At 40.9% G+C, this 20,708-nt stretch overlaps 1 protein-coding gene across 4 annotated transcripts in view; it reads left to right on the top strand.

Annotated features, from left to right (window-relative positions):
* The window catches only part of IGF2BP3 (insulin like growth factor 2 mRNA binding protein 3), a 167,181-nt gene that overhangs the window by 134,192 nt on the left and 12,281 nt on the right, over positions 1 to 20,708 (top strand). For all 4 annotated transcript variants that reach the window (XM_047752031.1, XM_047752032.1, XM_047752030.1 and 1 more), the window contains one exon: positions 1,470 to 1,595. In XM_047752031.1, coding sequence (XP_047607987.1) covers positions 1,470 to 1,595 — 126 coding nt within the window. The remainder of the gene's footprint in view (positions 1 to 1,469; positions 1,596 to 20,708) is intronic.

Below are 20,708 nucleotides of genomic sequence, written 5' to 3'. Positions count from 1 at the left end.
GGCTTTAGAGGTATGTGAATTGGGTTTGAGTCCCAACTTACCCCTTTCTTAGCTGTAGGTCTGTTCTCTTGGATGACTTATTTGGTCTCTAGAGCATCAGTTTCCCCATTTATAAAATGGGGCTTGTTAAGATGATAATAGATACAGTGCATATAAAAGCTGCTATATGAATACAAATTTAAAACTTGGTTGCTCATAAACCTGAGAGATAAAAGAGTTTCAAATAATCTGTGTAGTGCAGGTGAATTAAAGTGAATTGCTGGAGTTCCCATCGTGGCACAGTGGTTAACAAGCCTGACTAGCATCCATGAGGACATGGGTTCAATCCTTGGCCTTGCTCAGTGGGTTAAGGATCCGGCATTGCTGTGAGCTGTGGTGTAGGTCACAGACGCGGCTCGGGTCTGACGTTGCTGTGGCTGTGGTGTAGGCCGATTGGACCCCTACCCTGGGAACCTCCACATGCCACAGGTTCGGCCTAAAATGACATGTAAAAAAATAAAATAAAATAAAATAAAAGAGAATAAAATAGAATAAAGTGAATCGCTGACATTCCTTAATGGATGGAATGGTGCCGAAAATGTAGCATTTCCAAAGTCCATCTTGAATTTTCAAGTCAAAGATTGATTAGACCTGTCATCTGAAACACTGTACCTCACAGAAGGGACATATAAAAATGATACTACCTTTGTGGGAAGAGCCTAGAATGCTAATCATTTTACCCCCACATGACTGCCTGCCTGCCTTCACATAACTGCTCATCCAAATGTTTCAGTCGATTGGTTGTAATTTCAACACCATAGGCCTTGAAAAAGATTCTCTAGTATGCTCAAGCCTGAACCCTGTCATCGCCACCTTACCCTCTTGTCCCTTATAAAATTGAATTAAAACAAAATCCCATTTCTGGCCCCTTTGAATTCATGCCAAAGATAGGTTATTTGTAGAAGTGACCTGGGAATGGGACCTGGTTTCCAAAGGGCTTGACTTTGTTTTAGGTCTTTAGGCTCATGACTGCCAAATTTGTGTCCATGGAGTAAAGCTCTCTTAATAGCTGTTTTTGCTATTTGGTTTGCTTTACAATAAACATAGCTTGTTTGTTTGCTTCTTCAGTTAATGGAGAATTTTCTGTCTGCTTTTCCTGTGTGCCCAGAGAGTAGAGTCCTTACACGTCTGGGCACTGTGAGCTGGTTGTACAGGAAAGGAAGGCTATGTTCCCTGCTTTGAGGAAACCTCAGATCAAAGAGGAGGCAAACAGCACATGTATTTTAAAATATCAAGAAATATAAACAGACATAGCGTAATACACTCAGGTATAATCACATGGAATATCTGCTTTGTTGTAAAATTGGAGTCATAAAATGATTTTTTTCTTTATTAGACAAGAGGTCACAATCTGAATATTATTACTTACAAATGCTCACTTACGCTTTATCTTTTAATTGGAAAATGAAGGGACCTTTTTACCATTGCAGCTTCAAGCACATTTAATTCCTGGATTAAATCTGAATGCCTTGGGTCTGTTCCCACCCACTTCAGGGATGCCACCTCCCACCTCAGGGCCCCCTTCAGCTATGACTCCTCCTTACCCACAGTTTGAGGTAAGACAATGTGCCTTGACTTTCTTGATGACTGAGTGGGGTGAAGTCAAAGGGACACCATCAGACTGTCACTCGGAGTAGTGGGGCATGACATGCTAATGGGGAAAAAAACCTCACTGTAAGATCTGGTCCCTGTGGGATCTTTCATCAGTTTGGCACCAACACATGCTTTCCAGTTCTTGTCAATGGGAGCTTCTTATCTTTGTAGAGGAGACACGTGAGTTATTTCTTTTGATGTTTTGGGGTGGTAGGGTTGTCAGCATGTGTTTTTGAATGTCAAAAGAAGAGTTTGAGACTTTGAGGAGGTTAGTTATTTTTAAATGTTGAAGGAAAGGATTTTTAAAAGGCTTCCTTCATCTTGAACTTCACCTGAACGAATGTTTACTGCTTTGAAACATCAATAAAGACTAGACACGTTTTCCATTCTGAATGTTTGTATTTATTAAACAGTCAGCCTAGACAGCCGTACCCACAAATCTGTTGTGTGTGTATGTTTGTGTGCAAATGTTTAACAGCTTTTATTTGTTGTGTAAGCTTAAGGATTATTGAGAAATAATGTTTATTTTTATATTTGCTTTTTAAGAGTAGCATTTTTTCTAAGGTTAGAAATAGGAGAGAAGCGATATTATGAAAATAAGCAGGGCATAGCAGACACTCTACACAATTTTTTTGAATTCACAATTCAGTTGCACTATCAGTAACAATTGGAGGTAGACAAATATGAAATAAAATTAACATTCTAGGGTCTTCTTTCTTGAATTTTTTTTTTTTTTAAACATCTCTCCCTTCTGGTTTGTTTTCTTATCACGGAAAGTTTTTGTTTTTTGTTTTTGTTTTTGCTTTTTTGGCTTCTTGCCATTTTGTGGGCCGCTCCTGTGGCATATGGATGTTCCCAGGCTAGGGGTCTAATTGGAGCTGTAGCCACCGGCCTATGTCAGAAGCACAGCAATGCCAGATCTGAGCCGTGTCTGTGACCTACACCACAGCTCATGGCAACACTGAATCCTTAACCCACTGAGCAAGACCAGGGATCCAACCCGCAACCTCATGGTTCCTAGTTGGATTCGTGAGCCACGACAGGAACTCCTATCATGGAAAGTTTTGAGTGATACCTCCTTTACCAGTCTAGGGAAATGTCCAGGGGGAAAAGATGGGGGATTCTATTTTATCAGTGGCTAGAATTCTATAAAGAACACACATTGCCGAGATTGTTCATATTTTATCCCTGTAAGAATGAGAATTTCCTTTGCCTGTCTCTGAAGCCACCAGGTTGTGAGGTGTGCTTAGCCTTGGTCTGTCTTGCAGCGTGTGCGCATATTTCTGCCTTTGCTGTTGGCAATATTTGCATCTTTCCCTGCAGTGCACCTGCACTTCAAACATTTTGGGGCCTAGAAACCATTTAATAAAGCCTATTGATCTAAAGAAAGGCCTCAAAATTTCATATCAAATGTGAATAGATTCATGTTTGCTAAAGCTTTACACCACAGCTAAAGGTGATGTGCGGGGGCTGATGTGTTTGTACCTTGGAGCTAAGGGGGGTGGGGGTGGGAAAGAGCAGAAGCCCTGAAGGAAGATGGGCCAGCCAGTCTGTTAGGGACTCTGTATCACTGAGGGTCAGTCTCCTTTTCCTTCTGGGTTTCTTTTCTCACTCATACACTGAAGAAACTGAGTTAGATGATTAGCTCTAAGAACTCTTCTTTCAGATCAAATATTTCTAGTTTTTACAGAATACAGTTTTTTTTTAAATAAAGTCAAGGTTAGCAGCAACCTGCATTGAACAAATCTGTTGGTGCCATTTTCCCAATAGCATTATATTTAATGAGTTATGCGCAATTTTAAAGACATAATACTGTTGCACACTTAAACTACATTTATAGTAGGTTATATGCCCTGGGAAATAAAAAATTTTGTGCGACTCACTTTATTGCCATATTTGCTTTTTTTTTTTAATTTTCAGTGAGTACAGTAATTGCCTTTTTATTTAAAAAATGGTTTTTTTTCCTCTTGGTAATAAAACTGATATGTTTACTATAAGTATTAAAACTATACAAAAATGCTTAAAGGTAAAATTCACCATTAACATTTTAGTATATATTCTTCCAGGCTTTTCTGGGGGGGGGAGGCGAGAGTTTGGAATAGGAGGTATGGGCCCGTTTTTATATGTAGGCTAATTTGAGGTCCAATTTAAATCAGTAAATTTGCTTCCTGTGTTTGCCTTTAAGCAAACTGAATTCAAAAACCTAGCTGAAAATTAGGAAATCTATTTGGATCTTCCCTAAGAATGAAGCAAAATAATGAAGCCAAAATAGTACTGATATTGATTTAAACTTAAAGAAACACTGGTTAAAGAAATTACTGCTCACAGCAAAAGATGTTCCACCTGGCTTGATGTTTATTTGAAGTACTATAGGCTCCATTTTGTCACATAAATCAAATGTAGACATGTCATTGTTCCCTAAAAATGCTTCAAGTAGAGAAATAAAATGCTATTCATATTTATTTTTTTATAATTATGCTGAAGTTGAAAGTGTTTAAAAAATTATTCATGGAGTTCCCGCTGTGGCTTAGTGGCTTAAGAACCCAGCCAGGATCCATGATGACGTGGGTTTTATCCCTGGCTTGGTCAGTGGGTTCAGCATCCTGCATTTCTGTGAGCTGTGGTGTAGGTCGCAGACACGGCTTGGATCCTGAGTTGCTGTGGCTATGGCATAGGCTGGCAGCTTTGACCCCCGGCCTGGGGAACTTCCGTATGCTGCAAATGCCGTAGTTGCTTTAATGTGATAGTGCTGAACCGAACCCACAATGTCTCTGAGGTCTGCCTATATTTAAAAAACTGGATTAGAAAATTCAAGGTTGGCAAGTGTTTGCTGTCAACATGTGACAGTACTCCTCCATTGCATCTCCAGCTGCTGCTGAGCAGCTTACTGTTCATCAGAAGCTCTCACAGAGAAGCCAGGTTACTTACTAAGATAATGTCTTTATTCCTGATGCCTGTAGATTAGCAGCAAATCTCTACTTTTACTTTAAATATATATGGCCTGAGGCAAGGAGTGGGTTTTGATGACTAAATGGTTCAAAGACTCTGACTCTGTTTTTATGTACTGCTTCCCCTTTTAGAGTTGTTTCATTTTTCTACTCATGTTTTCTCACTTCTGCTTTGTAACATGAAAGTAGAATTGATGCATCTTCTTGTTCTTGGATAAATCCCTTGCCTCTCTTCCATCTCAGAACTGTGCCGTTCCTCCCCCTAAAACATACTCTTCTTCCTGGAACCTGCCAGGTTGATTTTTCCAATAGAGTCAAAGAGTTCATTCAACAGACAAAACTCTCTAGTTCCTGCCTCACAGCTGGCTCATGCAGTACTTAATTGGCAAATTTCAAGTTTATAAGTGACAGGAAATGTTTTTTTTTCAGAAATGCTCAAACAGTAGGGAAGAGGCAGTTGGCAGCCAGTGGGCAGAGCAAGGGCTTGAATTGGCATAGCCCACGACACCATCCATAGCTGGCTGGTCTTCGCAGCTGATGGGTGGGTTGGCAGAAGTTAGCTCAAGTGCTGTTGTCTTCATAATTTTGATAGCATCTTTGGAGTCTTCCCAAGTCTCTAGAGCAATAGTGTAATCTTAAAATTGCCAACTTTCTGCTTATGGCAAGAGGCAAGAAAGGTGAACACTTTTCTTAGATCTTAACCTGGTTTGTGGTGTTCTTTAAGAAACAAAATATTTCATGATTTGAAAGGAATTGTTAGATCAGATGACTCAGGAAGTCTTTTCATTCTACTCTTTAGGATATCTTACTGTGGGTGTGGCTCTTTTGTTGGTAAACAATTTCAAAATAACCCATTGCCTACATACATTATTACTAAGAGGACTTGGTTACTTAGTTAAGGGGAGGATTTTTTTTTTTTTTTTTGGTCTTTTTAGGGCCAGACCCACGGCATATGGAGGTTCCCAGGCTAGGGGTCCAATTGGAGCTGTAACCTCAGGCCTACACCACAGCCACAGCAACATGGCATCCGAGCTGTGTCTGCGACCTACACCACAGCTCACAGCAACGCCAGATCCTTAACCCACTGAATGAGGCCAGGGATCGAACCCATGTCCTATGGATGCTGGTTGGGTTCGCTAACTGCTGAGCCATGAGGGGAGAAAAAAATCCCCCCCACCTTTTTTTTTTTAAAAAAGACTTCAGAATTCTGTTTAGGTCATGAAGTTGAATAAACTCAATTCCAGTTCCAATCCAAAATCCATTGAAACAAAAGAAAACAAACAAAATAAAAAACTCCCAGGAGTAGATTTTACAAGCCAAAGGGAGACCCTGGCATTCTGCCTGGTTCCTGAAGGCTAGTGTTGTTGGCTGGCATGCATGTCTCCATGCCTTTGTGATGTCTTAAATTCTGCTCCCCACAAAGTAAATACACTTAACCTCACTGTTTGCTCATTCTTGTATCTCCTCATGATAGAAGATTAGGAATTACTCATTGGCAGACCAGTTATGCAAACTTTCAGTTGAGCAGTTTTGTTCTGTTATTTCAAGCTCTATAGCATAGAGTGTGCCAAGAAGTGCAAATGAAGTTTTGCCGATAGGCATCTGGCCGAAATCCATTGAGAAGCAGCTTGTGTCCTGAATACCTTTCACCTCTGAAGCTTTAGGAAGATGGGTTCAGGGTAATGCAGCTGAACAAAAACGTAAACGCAAAGAATGTGTAACACGAAAGGGAAATGATGATGAATTTTTTCAAGCTCATCTCAGAGACTTAAGTTCACAGGTAAAAGAGTCCATAACCCATTGTTCTGGCTTCTTAGTTTTTTTTTTTTTTTTTTAACTTTTTCTAAAAAAATTTTTTTAATGATGTTAATTTTTTCCATTATAGTTGATTTACAGTGTTCTGTCAATTTCTACTATCCAGCAAAGTGATGAAGTCATACAAACATACTCTTTTTCTGACATTATCCTCCATCATGTTCCATCACAAGTGACTAGATACAGTTTCCTGTGCTACACAGCAGGATCTCATTGCTTATCTACTCCAAATGCAATAGTTTGAATCTATTAACCCAGACTCCCAGTCCATCCCTCCCCTTCCCCCTTAGTAACTGCAGGTCTGTTCTCCAAATCCATGCCTTTCTTTTCTGTGGAAATGTTCACTCGTGGTGTATATTAGATTCCACATATAAGTGATATATGGTATTTGTCTTTCTCTTTCTGACAGACTTCACTTAGCATGAGAGTCTCTAGTTCCATCCATGTTCTCGCAAATGGCATTATTTTGTTCTTTTGTATGGCTGAGTAGTATTCCCTTGTGAATATATACCACATCTTCTTAATCCATTCATCTGTCGATGGATATTTAGGTTGTTTCCATGTCTTGGCTATTGTGAATAGCGCTGCAATGAACATATGGGTGCATGTGTCTTTTTCAAGAAAGGTTTTGTCCGGATATATGCCCAAGAGTGGGATTGCTGGATCATATGGTAGTTCTGTATTTAGTTTTCTGAGGTACCTCTGTAGTGTTTTCCATAGTGGTTGTCCGATTTATATTCCCACCAACAGCATAGGAGGGAACCCTTTTCTCCACACCCTCTCCAGCATGTTTTATTTGTGGACTTATTAATGATGGCCATTCTGACTGTTATGAGGTGGTTCCTCATTAGTAATTTTGATTTGTATTTCTCTAATAATTAGTGATGTTGAGCATTTTTTCATGTGCTTGTTTCCATCTGTATATCTCCTTTGGAGAAATGTCTTTTCAGGTTATTTGCCCATTTTTCAAATGGGTTGTTGCTTTTTTTTGCTGTTGAACTGTAAAAACTGTATATTTTAGAGATTAAGCCCTTTCAGTTTCATCATTTGAAACTGTTTTCTCCCATTCTGTAGGTTGTCTTTTTGGGTTTTTTGTTGTTGTTTTTTTATGGTTTCCTTCACTGTGCAAAAGCTTGTCAGTTTGATTATTTTTGCTTTTATTTCTGTTGCCTTGGGAAACTGACCTGAGAAAACATGTGTAAGGTTGATGTCAGAGAATGTTTTGCCTATGTTCTCTTCTAGGAGTCTGACAGAGTCTTGTCTTACATTTAAGTCATTAAGCCATTTTGTGAGTTTATTTTTTGCATGGTGTGAGGGTGTGTTCCAGTTTCATTGATTTACATGTGGCTGTCTAGTTTTCCCAGCACCACTTGAAGAGACTGTGTTTTTCCCATTTTATATTCTTGCCTCCTTTGTCAAAGATTAATTGACTGTGTAGGTGTCTGTGTTTATTTCTGGCTTCTCAGTTCTCTTCCATTGGTCTGTATGTCTGTTCGGGCAACAGTACCACACTGTCTTGATTACTTTGGCTTTGTAATATTGTATGAAGTCTGGGAAAGTTAGGCCTCCTGCTTGGTATTTGTTCCTGAGGATTGCTTTGGTAATTCTGGGTCTTTAATGGTTCCACATAAATTTTTTGATTGTTTGTTGTAGTTCTATGAAAAATGTCATGGGTAATTTGATAGGGATTGCATTGAATCTGTAGATTGTTTTGGGTCGTATGGTCATTTTTATGATATTGATTTTTCCAGCCCATGAGAATGGAATATCTGTAAATTAAAGAGGATTTCCATTTCCTTGATCTATGTTTTGGTTAATGTTTTATAGTTCTCAGCATATATCTCTTTCATGCCTTTAATTGGTTTATTCCTGGGTATTTAATTTTTTGAGGTTTAATTTCAAAAGTTATTTCCTTTTTTTTGGGGGGAGAGGTCTTTTCTGGGGCCACACCTGCAGCCTATGGAGGTTCCCAGACTAGGGGTCCAATTGGAGCTGTAGCTGCCGGCCTATGCCAGAGCTACAGCAATGCCAGATCTGAGCCATGTCTGAGACCTACACCAGAGCTCATTACAATGCTGGATCTTTATTCCACTGAGCGAGGCCAGGGATCGAACCCACAACCTCATGGTTCCTAGTCGGATTTGTTTTTTTGTTTTGTTTGTTGTTTGTTTGTTTTTTGGCTTTTTCCCTTTTCTAGGTCTACACTTGTGGCATATGGAGGTTCCCAGGCTAGGGGTGTAATCTGAGTTACAGCTGCCAGCCTAAACCACAGCCACAGCAACACCAGTTCAGAGCCTCGTTTGAGACCTACACCACAACTCATGGCAATGTCAGATCCTTAAGCCTCTGAGTGAGGCCAGGGATCGAACCTGCAACCTCATGGTTCCTAGTTGGATTCGTTTCCACTGCACCACGATGGGAACTCCTCTAGTTGGATTTGTTAACTCCTGAGCCACGATGGGAACTCCTGTATTCCTTTTCTAATACTTCGTTGTTCATATACAGAAATGCAACTGATTTCTGAATGCTATTCTTTTATCCTGCTGCGTTGCTGAATCTGTTGATCAGTTTGAGCAGTTTTTGTGTGGATTCCTTAGGGTTTTTTATATATAGTATCATCTGCACAGAGTGACAATTTTACCTCTTCTCTTCCAATTTGGATACCTTTTATTTCTTTTATCTGATTGTTGTGGCTAGGACTTCAATACTGTGTTGAATAAAAATGGTGAGAGTAGGCAACCTTGTCTTGATCCAGATTTTCAGTGGGAAGGCCATCAGCTTTTCTCCTTTGGGTATTATATTTGCTGTGGGTTTGTTATAAATGGCTTTTATTATGTCAAGGTATGTTCCATCTATACCCACTTTGGTAAGATTTTATGTCATGAACGGATGTCAGACTTTGTCAAATGCTTTTTCTGCATCTATTGTGATCATATGTGGTTTTTGACTATCCTTTTGTTAATGTGGTATGTGATATTGATTGATTTACATATTTTGAATCATCCTTGTGAACCTGGGATGAATTCCACCTGGTCGTGGTGTATGATCTTTCTTATATGTTGTTGGATTCGGTTGGCTAAAATTTTGTTGAGATTTTTTGTGTCTATATTCATCAGAGATATTGGCCTATAATTTTCTTTTTTGGTGGTATCTTTGATTTGGTGCTACGGTGATGGTGGCATCATAGAATGGTTTTGGGAGTGTTCCTTCTTCAGCCTTTTGGAACAGTTTAAGAAGAATGGGTATAAGTTTTTCTTTGTATGTTTGGTAGAATTCACCTGTGAAGCCATCTGGTCCTGGACTTTTGTTTGTAGGGAATGTTTTTATTACATACTCAATTTCATTTCTCGTGATTGGTCTGTTCAGTTGATCTATTTCTTCTTGATTCAGTTTTGATGGGATGTAAGTCTCTAGAAAGTTGTCAGTTTCTTCTAGGTTGTCAAATTTGTTGGCATATAATTGTTCATAGTATTCTCTTACGTTTTTCTGTATTTCTGCAATATTTGTTGAGATGTCTCCTTTTTCATTTCTTATTTTTTTATTGTTTTTTTTTCTCTCTCCTCTTCTTGGTGAGTCTGGCCAGAGATTTGCCAATTTTGCTGACGCTTTCAAAGAAAAAGTGCTTGGTTTTTTTGATTTTTTTTTTCTATTGTTTCTTGATTTTCTGTTTTATTGATTTCCTCTCTGATCTTTATGATTTCCTTCCTTCTGCTGACATTAGATTTTGTTTGTTCTTTTTCTAATTCATTTAGGTGGTGGGTTGAGTTGTCAATTTGAGATCTTTCTTCTTTTTTGAGGAAAGCCTGTATCGCTATGAATTGTATTCCCATCAGTTTCTCCTTTTAAGTCTGTTAGTATTTGTTGTAGGTGGCTGGGTGCTCCTACAATAGGGGCTTATATATTGACGATTATAATACCCTCTTCTTGAATGGACCCTTTTATCATTAAATGGCATTATTCTTTGTCTTTATGACCTTTGTTTTAAAGTCTATTTTGTCTGATAGGAGTATTACAACTCTTGCTTTTCTGTCTTTTCCATTGGCATGAAATATCTTTTTCCATCCCCTGACTTTCAGTTTATATGTGTCCTTTGCCCTAAGGTGGGTCTCCTGTATACAGCATGTTGCAGGCTCTTGCTTTTTTATCCAATCTGCCACTCTGTGTCTTTTGATTGGAGCATTCAGTCCATTGACATTTAAGGTATTTATTGATAAATATGTATTTATCACCATTTAAAACCTTGAATTCTGGTTGATTCTATGTTTCTCCTTTGTTCCTTTCTTTTTTTGGTTGAATGATTTCATTTTATTTTATGCTTGTATCCTTTTCTTTTTAGTTTTTGTGAATGTAATGTTGGGTTTTATTTGTGGTTGCCCTTTTTTTCAAGTGTGTTAACCCCTTCCTATATCTGTTTGCTTTAGCCTGATGGTCATGTAGGCTCAAACACATTATAAAAAAAAAAGTCTAGATTTTCTTACTTTCCTTTCCCACATTCTGTGATTTTTGAAGTCCTTTTTTAACATCTTCATGTTTGTCCTTTTGCTGTTCCTTGTGTTTATCATCACTTTTACAATAGGTTGGGTTTTGTTTTGTTTTTTTAATCTTTTTAGGGATGCACCTGTGGCATATGGAGGTTCCCAGGCTAGAGGTCAAATCGGAGCTGTAGCCTCTGGCCTGCACCACAGCCACAGCAACGCAGGATCTGAGCTGTGTCTGCGACCTACACCACAGCTCACAGCAATGCCGGATCCTTAACCCACTGAGCGAGCCCAGGGATTGAACCTGAATCCTCCTGGATGCTAATAAGATTCATTTCTGCTGAGCTACAATGGCAACTCCCTACAGTAGCGTTTTTTTTTGTTGTTTAAATTGTTTTGTTTTAGATCTGGTATACTGGCTTATTTAAGTGATTGCTTTCCAATTGTGATTTCCTCCATCCTATTTCTTCTTACTTCTTTTTTATTTAGAGAAGCCCTTTCAGTATTTCTTATAATAGGGGTTTAGTATTGCTATAATTTTTAGTTTTTGTTTGTTGGAGAAATTCTTTAATCCGCCTTCTATTTTAAATAATATTCTTGCTGGGTAGAGTATTTTAGGCTGCATATTTTTGTCCTTTTAGAACTTTAAATATATCTTGCCACTCTCTTCTGGCCTCTGGTTTCTGTAGAGAAATCAGTTGATAACCTTAGCAGGGGGGTTCCCTTATAATCAACACTTTGTGTTTCTCTTGCTGCATTTAGAATCCTTTTAACTTTTGCCATTTTTGTTTTAATAAGTCTTGGTGTGGACCTGTTTGGGTTCAACTTGTTTGGGGCCCTCTGTGCTTCCTGTATCCTGATACCCATTTCCTTTAGATTTGGAAAGTTTTCAGCCACATCTTCAGATATGTTTTCAATCCCCTTTCCTTTTTCTTCTCCTTCTGGTAAACCTATTCTGCATAGATTGCCCTGCTTTATATTATCCCATAGACCTTTTGTATTGCTTTCATGTTTTTCATTTGGTTGTCTGTCTGTCATCCTGATTGGGTGATTTCCATTATTCTATCTTCCAAGATAATGCAGAGGGACTAATTTGGTCCCTCTGCATTATTCATTCTACTCTTTAGTGCCTTTAATTCAGCTTGTGTTTCTGAAAATTAATTTTCTTATATTTTTTTGGCTCCTCCTTATATTTTCCAGTTCCTTTCTAAAGTAATTTGCATTACTGTTTATATCTGCTCTGAATTCCTTCATATTCACCCTTAATTCCTTCAGTATTTTCACTGTCTCCTTTTTGAACTCAGTGTCTATTAGACTGCAGAAGTCTATTTCACTCTTTGCTGCTTCAGGTGAATTCTTCTCTTTTAAGTGGGAATGTTCTTGAGCTTCTTCATTTCCCTTATGTTTTTCACTTTCTCTGTGTTTAGGGAAACCAAATACTGAAGTCTTGGAGGACTATTTCTATGCAAGAGCACCCCTTTGCATTTTGTGGGGTGTTACTGTTTATTTTCGGCATGGGAGTTTGGATATTTGCTGTCTCTTTCTTTGGTGTGAGCAGGCTGTAATCCCCTTCATAGGGTACTGAGTGTGTTTCCAGGAAGAAGGAGGCAATGGGCAGGGCGAGTAGTCAGTGCCTGGTTGCTAGGCTCTTGACAGTAGCAAGGACTTGCAGGAAAGTGGTGCAGGCTGCTCCTAGTTGCAGGGCCCTGGGAAGTGATAATGAGCCTCAGGCAGATTTAGACTGCAGAACATTTGGCAGTGGCAGGGTGTGTGAGTCCCCAGGGGGAGTGAGCAACAATGGGTGCTCTTCGGTTACAATGCCCTCTGAAGTGATTGGGGCCACAAGTGGTACCTGTTCACAGACCCCGAGTGGTGGCAGGCCATGCCCACCTCTGGCATCAGATAACCGCAGTGGTTTTCCCCCACCACCTGTAGACCATGCAAGAAGGACCCCGTCCTGCTTAGACCACGAAGGAGTTGCTGCACAGGCTGCTTCTAGTTGCAGGGCCCTGGGAAGTGACAGTGATCAGGTATGTGTGGGTGCTGTCTGGAGCGTTTGGCAGTGGCAGCAGCTCAGTGGGTGTGTTCCCAGGAGAGAGAGAGCAGCAGCAGGTGGTGCTCTGTTGCAGTGCCCTCTTTTTCACCAACCTCTGAAGTGACTGGGGCCGCAGGTGGAGCCTGTTCACAGGCCCCTAATGGTGGCATGCCACGCCTCCATCTGGTTTCTGAGATGACTATTGTGGTCCATCCCTGCCACCTGTAGATCGCACAGGAGGTGCCGTGACATGCTTAGCCACCCCACTGCCCTTAGCCCACGCAATAGGTGTCTGGTCTCCCATAGCCCAAGCAAATGGCCTCTTGCCACCCATAGCCTGCACTAGTGGCACTCTGCCCTTTGAGAGCCCACACGTGCGCAGGGAGATTCATATGGAGGTCCGCCCCTCCCCCTCTCCAACAGTGGTGCCTTGCTTCTCCTGTGGGCCCAGACCTCTTCTCAGGGTTTCTTTGGCTGTGGTGTTCTGCTCCCTAGCCCCTCAGGCTGTCTCCACACAGCCAACCATAGTGCTCTCCCTGGAATTGACCACCAGAGCCTGAGTCTCAGAGCCCAGCCCCCGTCCAAGTATCTGGGGCGGTGGTGCAGATGATCTGTGCAGCTCTCACTCTGCTTTGTCCTTAGTCCAGCTGCTGTGCTTTTCTTGGCGAGTTGGAGGTCCCTCTGTTTCTCCCCTTTGGTTAGGTGGCTTCTCAGGGTGGGTTCCTTTCCTCTTTCACAGCTCCCTCTCAGGAGTGCTAGCCCCATCCTGATTCCTTCTCTCTCTCTCTCTCTCTTTTTTTTTTCTTTTACTCAGTTATGTGGAGGGTTTCTTGTTTTCTTGCCCTTTTTGGAGGTTAAGTTTCTTCTCCCAGCCTTCAGTAGATGTTCTGTGCAAATTGCTGTAGATGTATTTTTTTGATGTGTTTATGGGAAAACGTGAGTGCCACATCTTACTCCTCCACCGTCTTGATCCTGCTCCTCTGGCTTCTTAGCCTTACAAGTAAAAATTACCTGTTTATCTGGGTGTCCAAAACCTAGAGACATGGCTTACTGTGCAGAATGCCATATAAGAAGGGCACGGTTTAATGACTCTCCAGTAGACAGGATGTTTAAGCAGTGCCTTCTATTCCCAGTTACTTGAAAGGTAATTTGTGGTCAGCGATATAATTGGTGGATATGGAACTGGAACAAAAGGAATTAGATAAGTGTTCAGAAATGTCTTTATCAAGCTTCAGACATCTGATGAGTCAGCTTTTCATTCAGGTGCCATTGCCCAGAGTACACACCTGCCCTTCAGCCCTGGTCTCCACCTGTTGGTATGCTCCCTTTGCGTTCCTCTAGCACCGCCTGTTAGATTTCTCTTGCTTCTGTTTTCATCCCAGTAATGGCCATTTTTCTGTCTGCATACTGATGCTTTCTTCATGTCTTTGCCCCTTCTTTCTATTACACTTTGGTCCTTTTAGCTCTTCTCTGCTCACCATTCCTTTTCCAAAGCTTCAACTTGTAGATTTATTCTTAATCTCCATATTGGATGTATTACTGGCTACTCCACTCCCACCTTCCCAAAATCAGTGAAAGAAAAAAAAAAAGCATCTATAGTCTGTCACCCATCACTGTATAAGAAAGATGGTTTTGGAGTTCCTGTTGTGGCACAGTGGTTAACGAACCTGACTAGGAACCATGAGATTGCGGGTTTGATCCCTGGCCTTGCTCAGTGGGTTAAGGATCTGGCATTGCCGTGAGCTGTGGTGTAGGTCGCAGACTCGGCTCGGATCCCGGGTTGCTGTGGCTCTGGCGTAGGCTGGTGGCTACAGCTCTGACTGGATCCTTAGCCTGGGAACCTCCGTATGCCGCGGGAAGCGGCCCTAGAAAAGGCAAAAAGACCGGAAAAAAAAAAAAGAAAAGAAAGATGGTTTTGCTTTTGTACAGCTTTTTTTTTTTTTTTTTCCCCCATTTTTGGCCGCCCTGCAGCATATGGAGATCCCAGGCCAGGGATGAGCTCTGAGCTGCAGTTGCAACCTAAGCCATAGCTGCAGATCCTTAACCCACCCACTGTGCCCGGCCAGGGATCAAACCTGTGACCCAGTGCTCCCAAGATGCCGATGATCCTGTTGTACCATATCAGGAACTCCTGTACAGCTTTTGAGATTACAGCAGTTCCTGCCCATGAGCTTTTCTTGCAGCAGTGGTCTTCAGTATCTTCTAGGCTGAGATAAACGTTCAGGCTATGTTTGCGAGGTTCTTGGACTTGCGCTCTGACAATGACAGCTGTTACATTAGGCCTCTGAGGACAATCAGAAGTTGCTTTTCTGGGATCAGTACCCAGAAGAGTAATTTTTTCGTTTTTTTTTTTTTTTTTTCTTTTTAAGGCCACACCCTTGGCATATGGAGGTTCCCAGGCTAGGGGTCCAATTGGAGCTACAGCTGCCAGCCTATGCCACAGCCACAGCAATACAGGATCCAAACCATGTCTGTGACCTACTGAGCGAGGCCAGGGATCAGACGCACAACCTTGTGGTTCCTAGTCTGATTGGTTTCTGCTGTGCCACAATAGAAATTCCAAAAGTAGTTTTTACTAAGCAACATGAATAGTTTTTCTTTTACAAATATGGTAAATCACGCAAGTAATTTTTTTTCTTCTTTAATTTGCTTCTAGGAAGCTTGGGTCCAAAGTGGTTTTTTTTTTTTTTTCTTTTTGGGGCTGCACCCATGGCATATGGAGGTTCCCAGGCTAAGGGTCAAATTGGAGCTGTAGCCACTGGCCTATACCACAGCCACAGCAACACCAGATCCTTAACCCAGTGAGGAAGGCCAGGGATCAAACCTGTGTCCTCATGGATGCTAGTCAGATTCATTTCTGCTGAGCCATGATGAGAACTCCAAGCCAAATTTGTATAATAACAGCATTTCTGGTTTCATCCCATCTTTTCTGTTGAGGTTCCTGTGCCCTTATATCTTCACCTCTGTCTTATCTTTTGAGATTTTGTGTATTTTGTAAGCAGCATAAAATCTTTCTGGAACAAGGCCCAGAAAGCAAATAATTACACAGTCATGGCAAAATATGATGGGGTAGACCTGGCCGAGTACACATTGGGTTTAGTGTGATGATTAGAAGTCTTTATCACTGCCAGACACCCCACCCCTACCCTCTCAAAGAAAAGTAAATTATTCAGAAGAACATGATGTGGATGTTTTCATTGAGATGAAATAGTTAGATCCTACCTTTACTTAAAAAAAAAAATGGTTAAGATTAACATACCAATTTTAATATAAGGACCAGAGTGACAAAATAAATTGATGTTAACACTGAATACAGTTTATGACATTATAATGTCAGCATTAATTGATTTCTATCCAGTTATTAAAATAAGAATGGCCTTAAAGTTTCCCTTTGGAATAAATGGTATATGGTAGTTACATAATACCCTGGCAGGCTGTGACGTATGGTGCTGTCCAAAGACAGACTTTGTTCTTAGGACCTGGAGGTACTAAAGAATGAGCTAATTTTATTTGGTGTTCTTCACTGATACATAGCAATAGAAGTTGACTTGGACTAGCTGTGCAAGGCAGGTCCCTATCACAAGTCTCCACAGTCAAGAGTTTAGTGGGAAGGCAAAAGCTCCACTGGTATGTGTGTTCCAAGAAGGCTTATAGAGCCACAAGGAGACCTCATTAGACTGACGACTGTATTAAGACCTGTAGTATGGCGCCCAGGGAAACAGGCAATTCCAAGCCATAAAGAATATAGTACGAACATCTATTTCTGTACATGCTGAAGAAACAAAATCACATGAAGAGAGAAAAATTATAAGTTTTTTTGCCAAGAATATTTTCTGGAGTTGAATTTTAGGTTTACGGGTAGAGGAAACATGGTGGGGAGGTTACCGATAAAGGAAGAAATGCAGAAGAACGGCGTTCACGAGTTGTGGGGTCTAGAATCACACATGGCTTTATTTTTTTGTAAGTATGAATGGCATCTTTGAACCAAAATGATTTCCCCCATCTTTTACACATTTATTGCCCATAAGGTGCATTTATTAGCATGAGCATTTGGAAATTTCAGCCAGTTTATTTATTTTTGTTTGTTTTTTGCTTTTTAGGGCTGCACCTGGAGCATATGGAGATTCCTGGGCTAGGGGTCAAGTTGGAGCTACAGCTTCCCTACACCAGAGCCACAGCAATGCCAGATCCGAGCCACGTCTGCGACCTGCACCACAGCTCATGGCAGCGCTGGATGCTTAACCGAGACGGGCCAGTGCTCGAACCCGAAACCTCACGGTTCCTAGTCGGTTTCGTTTCCGCTGTACCACAGCGGGAACTCCTCAGCCAGTTTTAAATGTTTATGCTCTGACCCAGCATTTTTATTTATTTATTTATTTATTTTTTTGTCTTTTTGCTATTTCTTTGGGCTGCTCCTGTGGCATATGGAGGTTCCCAGGCTAGGGGTCGAATCGGAGCTGTAGCCACTGGTCTACGCCAGAGCCACAGCAACGCGGGATCCAAGCCGCGTCTGTGACCTACACCACAGCTCACGGCAACGCCGGATCCTTAACCTACTGAACAAGGACAGGGACCAAACCCGCAACCTCATGGTTCCTAGTTGGATTCGTTAACCATTGCGCCACAACGGGAACTCCCCAGCATTTTTATTATATAAAACCTTAGAGTTATTTGTACGAGGGCACAAGATTTATGTTTAAAGATTTGACTGCAGTGTGAGACAAAATCAGTGAATAATTGGAAACCAAACTTTGTAAAGTTCTTTGAAATAGCATCCTTAGATATAGCAAAATAACTATCAGGGAAAGATGAAGGAATTGGGTATATTTGGGGGAGGGTAACTTTTCTGTGATGTGGTTATTTTATTCTCATAGTGGAGACAAATGTTTAAACTCCTGAGTTTCAGATAAGAGTGTCTTATATGTGCTTAAGATGGATGTGTGCAGATGAGACAACAAACTTGTTGCTTTCTTTTCCTTATCCTAGTAGAGAGTCTATGTGTGTGTGTGTTAGATTCAGTTAAACTCATGGGGGGGGGGGTTGGTAAATTTAAAAAATAAAAGTATAATTGGCATGGAGCATTTCAGGTGATTCAATATTTGTATATACTATAAATTGGTCACCACAGTAAGAATAGGTTACATCCATGACTACCTATAGTTAAAAACTCTGCTGGTGATCTTAGCAACTTTCAAATATGCAGTATAGTATTAACTGTAGTTACCATGCTGGATATCACACCACCAGGACTTATTTGTACATTTTGCCCTTCTTTACATCATTCTTAATCTGCAGTTATCCTTATTCTTCAAAATAAACAGTTTAATGGACTCTTATCTCTGATGCCCCTTTTCAGCCTGTTGATGATTAAAGGCTTCAGCTTTTGCCACCTACACATAAACTTTTTTCATGCTCTGAGCCAGCATTTTATTATTTAAAATCTTAGAAGTATTTGTACAAGGGCACAAGATTTATGTTTAAAGATTTGACTTAGAGGCAGTGGAGAGACGAGTGATAGGACCGGGAAGGCAGCACCTCTTTGCAAATTCTACTAGGCATCTTTCTTAAGAGTTGTTTCTGCAGCTCTATGTATGTTGCAAAGCACATTCTGGGAGTTTCTGTGAACATAGCTTAGGAGATAGACCAGCCCAGGTTTGAATCTTGACTCCAACACCAGTCAGTAAATGTGCAAGTGACTTCATCTCTCTGGTTCGCTTTTCTTATCAAAATGGAAATGTTGTTAGTTTCTATTACTTGGATCAGTTGTGAAGTATAAATGCTCAATCCCCCACATAGATAAAACTCACAATCTCAGAGTTCCCATCATGGCGCAGTGGAAACAAATCCAACTAGGAACCATGAAGTTGTGGGTTTGATCCCTGGCCTTGCTTAAGAATCCAGCATTGCTCTGAGCTGTGGTATAGGTCATGGATGCAGCTCGGATCCCGCATTGCTGTGGCTGTGGTGTCAGCTGGCTGCTATAGCTTCAATTGGACCCCTAGCCTAGGAACCTCCCTATGCTGCATGTGTGGCCCTAAAAAGCAAAAACAAAACAAAACAAAACAAAAAAAACCTCAACAATCTCTCACCACACAGGATTGCTATATCCACCTGCTTCGATCATAGCTACTGCCTTCCTCTTAAATCTGCATTTTTACCTCAACATGCTTTTTTTTTTTTTTTGTCTTTTTGCCATTTCTAGGGCCGCTCCCATGGCATATGGAGGTTCCCAGGCTAGGGGTCGAATCGGAGCTGTAGCCTCTGGCCTACGCCACAGCCACAGCAATGTGGGATCTGAGCCACGTCTGCAACCTATACCACAGCTCACGGCAACGCCGGATCGTTAACCCACTGAGCAAGGGCAGGGACGGAACCCGCAACCTCATGGTTCCTAGTCGGATTCGTTAACCACTGCGCCACGACGGGAACTCCTCAACATGCTTTTTATCCATCTCTCACTACTCTTATAAAAAAAAGATAGCATTCAAAAGTTCTATGAATGTCTTAACTGGAACTCCACCATTCTTTTGGACTGAGTGGGAATTTTTTTTTTTTGGTATGATAATTTAATGATATCAATTTTAAATGTTCCAGTCCTTTGACTCAGTTTTACTTAGAAGAATTTACATGCCAGAGTTATTTGTACAAGGGTAAAAAGTTTTTTGTACAGAGATTTAGTTGAAGCATTACATGTATTGAAAATTGGCGACCATACACACTTAGACAATAGAGATGAGATAGATGAGTTGTAGTGTATGTCTCTGTAGGAAGACAGCTCATAGAACAAGGCAGGGACATGGAAAATATCCAAGGTGTGTTGTTGAGGTAAAACAACTGAGAATATGTTATTTGTAATAGGCTCCCATATATTTATTTTTGTTTTATTTCATACGTTTCTCTTGATGAAACCTGTCTGCCTGTCCTTTACCCATCTTTCTTGTATTTGTGGTCTTCCTTTTCGGTGGGTTTTTGTCATTCTTCCTGATTGTTTGGCTTGAAAAAAATCAATTAAAACTTATAATTGGGCTTGGAGTTCTCTTGTGGCTCAGTGGGTTAAGGATCTGGTGTTGTCACTGCAGCGGCTTGGGTTGCTGATGTGTCTCGGGTTTGATCCCTGACCCAGGAGTTTCCATATGCTGCAGGCATGGCCAAAAAGGGAGAAAACAAAAAATTGGGGCTTGGCACTTTATTTCAATGATTATGTTTGGTCAGTGTTAATTTTGGGGGATTGATTTTGGTAATTCTAGACGTGTTTTTGACGTGTTCAGATTTATTGATGCTATTGTATCTTAATTTTTTTTTTATCTTGTGTGATTTCCTTTCCTTTTTCTCAGCTCCATTTTTAATGTTTATTTATTTATTTTCTTTTTGGGGTGCACCTATGGCATGTGGAAGTTCCCAGGCTAGGTGTTGAATCAGAGCTGCAGCCGCCAGCCTACGCCACAGCCACAGCAGATCCAAGCCGAGTCTGTGACTTCTACCACAGCTTGCAGCAACACCAGATCCTTAACCCCCTGAGTGAGGCCAGTGCTCGAACCTGCATCCTCATGGATACTAGTTGGTTCTTAACCTCCTGAGTCACAATGGAAACTCAACTCCATTTTTTAAATGTAAATTGGCAAAAGTTTTCCTTTTATTTAAAGAAGGAGCCCAGGAGTTCCCTGTTGGCTTAGCAACTTAAGGATCTGGTATTGTCACTGCTATGGCTCTGGTTACTGCTGTGCTGTGCTTTGATCCCTGACCTGGGAATTTCTGCTTGCCTTGGGTGCAGCCAAAAAAAATCAGCCCAGCTTTTTGTTA

This window comes from Phacochoerus africanus, chromosome 11 (genome assembly GCF_016906955.1).
Source record: "Phacochoerus africanus isolate WHEZ1 chromosome 11, ROS_Pafr_v1, whole genome shotgun sequence".
Classification (NCBI taxonomy): Eukaryota; Metazoa; Chordata; class Mammalia; order Artiodactyla; family Suidae; genus Phacochoerus; species Phacochoerus africanus.
Note: the sequence above shows the minus strand (reverse complement) of the source record. Positions and strands in the feature narration are given on the sequence as shown.